The sequence below is a fragment of the Etheostoma cragini genome, chromosome 11 (genome assembly GCF_013103735.1).
Source record: "Etheostoma cragini isolate CJK2018 chromosome 11, CSU_Ecrag_1.0, whole genome shotgun sequence".
Taxonomy (NCBI): domain Eukaryota; kingdom Metazoa; phylum Chordata; class Actinopteri; order Perciformes; family Percidae; genus Etheostoma; species Etheostoma cragini.
The window spans coordinates 27,239,538-27,244,429 of record NC_048417.1 but is presented as its reverse complement, the minus strand read 5'-3'; the positions used below and the strand labels follow the sequence as shown (position 1 = coordinate 27,244,429).

The 4,892-nt window shown below is 37.0% G+C and overlaps 1 protein-coding gene across 1 annotated transcript; it reads right to left on the bottom strand.

The window, feature by feature from the left end:
* Positions 1 to 3,536: 3,536 nt before the first annotated feature.
* Positions 3,537 to 4,502, bottom strand: LOC117952419 (olfactory receptor 10A3-like). The gene has a single exon (XM_034884704.1). It carries the CDS (start codon positions 4,500 to 4,502, stop codon positions 3,537 to 3,539), a length of 966 nt encoding a protein of 321 aa, XP_034740595.1.
* Positions 4,503 to 4,892: the final 390 nt, after the last annotated feature.

The window sequence follows — 4,892 nt, the reverse complement described above, 5'->3', positions numbered from 1 at the left end:
CCAAAAAACCTCCAGCCAGAATCCAGACTCTCATAGGAAGCTATAGGAAGCGTTTAGAAGGTGTTATTTCTGCAAAAGGGGGATCTACTAAATATTGAGTTATTTTTTTTGACTTTGGTGCCCAAATTTATGCACATGCCTAATTTTGTTTAAACAATTATTGTACACTTCCTGTAAATGGTATAAACTTTGTTTCACTTCTCAAATATCACTGTGTTTGTCTCCTATATGATTTATTTAACTGATTTTTTTTTTATCCTAAGAACCAACGATTTATGAAGGAAAATCATGAAAATTAACAAGGTTGCCCAAACGTTTGCAGACCACTGTATGAATGAAATACTAGAATACAATATACTGTAATGAGCTGAGTTAATGTGACCTTGTAATTAAGAGTTCTGTGTTAGTGTTATGCACTAATGTTACCAGCAGAGATCAATGTGGTTCTATTGTGGGGGCAACCCAAGTTTGGAACATTGAGGAAGGGTGGGGGCGCTTCCTGCTGTTATTGTTGTGGTCTGAAGGTTTGGCGTGGTCACGGCCAACAGTGACCGGAGTTAAGCTGTTTCTTAAATGAAATGCACAGAAGTTGCAAGGCAGTCATCGCCACCTTATTTAAAGCTGCAGCCCAGGGGGGAGCGCTACAATACAATATATGTACACTTGGTTAAAGTGACTATATGTTACATTTGTTGTCATTTTTCAAACAATGGTCTTCAATGACCTGTAACAGCAAATGAGACTAACAGTCAAAAGAACGCCATTTTTAAATAGTTTTTATTTAGCCCTGTGTCTGGGTTCCATATTTCCTGTGAAGTGACAGAATGATTAGCAGCAGGTAGACGGCGCTACAGTAACACATTCTGACAGGTTACAGATTTCATCATTACACCTGAAAAGCCTGTGTTAGTGTATCCAGCCTTTTGAGTCAGGTAAAATGAAGCAGGAGATTTCTTTATGAAAGGTCTATAATTGTATTTTAATGTTATTTTTGAAGTTATCTGCTGTTTCTACCCACAAGCCATCTCTCTGATGAACAGCTGACTTCTGACCCACAGTGTCAGGTTCAGTTCTGGTCAATGACACTGTAACACTGTCCATACAGCACCTGTATTATTCCACTTATTTAGTATTACTCTTCATTCCCACTCTCACATCTCAATTATATATTTTATTATTTATTCATCATTCTCATTTTCTATTTTTCAGAACTGTTCATATGTAATATAATAACATAATACTATTTTATCCCAGTACCCTTGCACTACGCACATTTAAATAATTGTATTGATCTCTTCATTGCACTCATGCCTCTATATTGTTTATGTTTAGAGTATGTATATATTATGTATATATTAGTGTGTATATTTCTGTTTTGGTTGATATTTATGTGTAAGCAAAGTGTGAGTAACGATGCTTCAAAGACAAATTCCTCGTATGTGTCCTCATACCTGGCGAATAAAGCTGATTCTGATTCTGATTCTGAAAAACAATGGGCGATAACCTGAGTAACCTTCGGTCGGGCTATCAACAGATGGAGACAATAACAGGATTGTATAAGATTTAGAACCGTTTTAACGAATTGTTAAAATAAAGGAGCTCAAACCCAGCAGAGATTTTATCAACACAATGTATAGTGTAGATCTATTTCCTACAATCTTAAAGCCAACTAGACACAACAACTGATTGAGAACATATTTACCAAAGAAATTGGTAAAGGAGTACTAAGTGGTTATGATGATATCAGTGACCATCTTCCCATGTTTGCAACCCTGCAAAATTTGTCGAAAAGAGAAATACACAGAGAAATTCAAAAATTACTGAGTTGATTTGGAAAAAAACACCTGATACCATGGAGGCCAAATCAACTTAGCAATTTTAACCCTTGTGTTGCCTTCCTGTCAAAAAATCAACACTGTTGAAAATCAACACTTTTTATCCATGTTTCTAACTTTGTCTTATGTTTTTGTCCCGTTCTTAAACACTTTTGATGCTTTTTTAAATTTATTTATAAATAAAAAATGTATTGAATATATTAACTTTTACTCAATACTATTTCAAAAACACTTCAATTTGTTTTTCAAATGCTATAAAATTTAATAAGATGCCCCCAAATTAATGAAAGAAAGGATTTGTACTCGCCAAACAGCGTTCTGTGGAATCAATCATGTGATTTTGGGGAATTAAAAAGAACATTGATATGGGAAAACAGGTCAACTTGACCAGGGGACCACATGAGGGATAAATCAGGACCCAAATAGTGGGTGCGGCCTATGGGACCCAGGTTTGGATTGACCACTTACACAAATGTGAGCAACTTCAAGTGTGTTGGACTTTTACTCTATGAATGGGGAATATGCTATTGTAATTCACCACAGATTTTGGAGCTCACACTGAGTGAAATTTCCTGACATTTACGTCGCCGCTGTCATGCTTTGGGTGCCCCGGTTTCGCGGGCTGAGTAGGTCACCAGGGGCTGCATGTGCCAAGGGGGAATCACGCCAGGGAGGCTCGGACCCTGGTAATAACTGCTTGCAGTTCAGAGTTTGCCTGAGTTTGTTATATCTTTCTCAAATATGTATTGTTGTTTAATATGTAAGATGTTTGGTTTGATTACATTGACACAAATGTGATTTCACGGTCATGGCTGTAGAATGCCTTTTTTATTCCAAATCATCATTATGATACTGTATAAATTTAGCATAAATATAATCACAAAGGAGAACCGGTTCACCACAAACCCATGTAATATTAATACAGAATAAACACAGTGTAACATACAGAGCTGAAACACTGAGACCAAAATCCCACTAAACACACCTGCATCCTATCAAGTGTAATTTATTATATAAGTATTTCCACTGTAGCTCCATTGATAAGTAACACAATAATTAACTGTATTTTTTGTGTCATTTGGCCAATGCTGAACCAGCTCCCTGAGTGGTTGGGGAAGGCACCGTTACACCTTAACCCCCCCCCCCCAACTGCTCCCGGCGCTGGTCCAGAACTGGCAGCCCCCTCACTTTGACATCTCTCCATTAGTGCATGAATGCATGTATAAATTATTATTATTATTATTTAAAATGATTATTATTTAAAATGATTTGTATCATGGGTTTTACATACTTTGTGTAGTAAAACATCTAAAAAGAATTGGCCCTGGGACCAATCTTGTCAACTGGGGGTCCTTGGTCTTATTTGAGTCAGTTTAGGTGTCCTTGAAACATGAAACATATGGGAACCTGATATCAAATGCCTCAATCTGCACATGATACATATTTCTATGAATATATTATTTGTGCTTTTACATTTATTGTGGGAGATATAGTCTATATCTTTTAACATTGGAGACTAATTCAAACCCACAATGTAAGTTTAAAAGATTCATTATATCCTGTGGAGCTGCTAATTTAACTATGCATCTGCAATGTTAATATCATTCTTTTGGTTCAGTTTGAATAACAAACAAGATCTATGGACAAATACATTCAACATATTCTAGAAGCATATTTTGTAGCTGAGCAATATATGGTTTGCTATATGTGCGCGTTAAGCCTTACAATTTTGCAGCAGGAATCTTTAAAAAAAAATCTAATAATTACTCCTTTGATTTGAGGAAGACTCAGGCCGTAAACTAGAGGGTTATTAATGGGGGGGATCATCAAATAACCTAAAGATAAAACAACTGTTATGATTGGATTAATTTTATCAGTCTCAAATCGAGTCAATAACAGCTCACAGAAGACAGAGAGAGAATAGGTGATGAATGTGATGATGTGAGGCAGGCAGGTCTGGAACGCCTTTCCTCTGAATTCAGACGAGCTTCTCCTGCAAACAAGCAGAATACGGAGATAGGTGTACAGGACAAAGAACAGGGGGGTGAAGATGGTTATTATTGTAACAAACTGACCTACTATGTTGTTCAGAGTTGTGTCCACACAGGAGAGCTGAACCACAGGCCAGTTGGAACAGAACAGCCTATTCAGTTTGTGGCCACACAGCGGTAATCTGACAGTAAGATAGAGACAGAAACCCACAGCAAATACAGGGTAGAGCACGGCAAAAATCACAAGATGTGTTACCATCTTATATGTCATTTTACTGTGATAGTGTAAAGGCTGGCAAATAGCAACAAATCTATCATAGGCCATGATGCTGAGGAAAGTCATCTCACATGATGCATAGGTGTAAATAACATATATCTGAAAGAAACATAATGGACGTGAGATTAAATGAGTGTCAGACAGAATGTCCATCAGAAACCTGGGGAAGAAGCCGGCTGAGCCGTACAGAGAGTTAAAAGACAGACAGCAGATAAAAATATACATGGGCTGATGCAGAGACTTCTCCAGAAACACTGTCAGAATAATGACAACGTTAGCAGAGACAATAGTCATGTAGAGCAACAGACACAGACTGAAGAACAGATATCTGAGGGGCCCGAAGTCTGCAAACAGAGTGAACTTAAAATACAAAGGACTCAGGCTGTTGTTGCTCTTCATGTCTGTACGACAGCAGAGCTGGAAATGGGATTACAATATTTCAGCAAAATGTTCTTTCAACACTTCAAAAGACACAAAACATAAATAAACATGCATGTAAATGGCATCAACTGCACATTTCTAACAATTGTGTCTAATATTCAGCATAACTAAAACATTTGAGTTATTTAAAAAAGACATGTTCAAAAATTAGACATGGGTGGAAAAAGGTTAGGGTCACATGAACTAAATCAACAAGCAATCTCACATTTGTCAATGAAAATGTCAGCCCAATGAAGGATAGATTTTGTTGCCTGTCTAAAAAGATTGTCCTCCGATAGCTGAGAAATCAGTACATATATCAGACAACAGAATATACTGTATATAGCGTTCATGTTATTCATGTGGTCT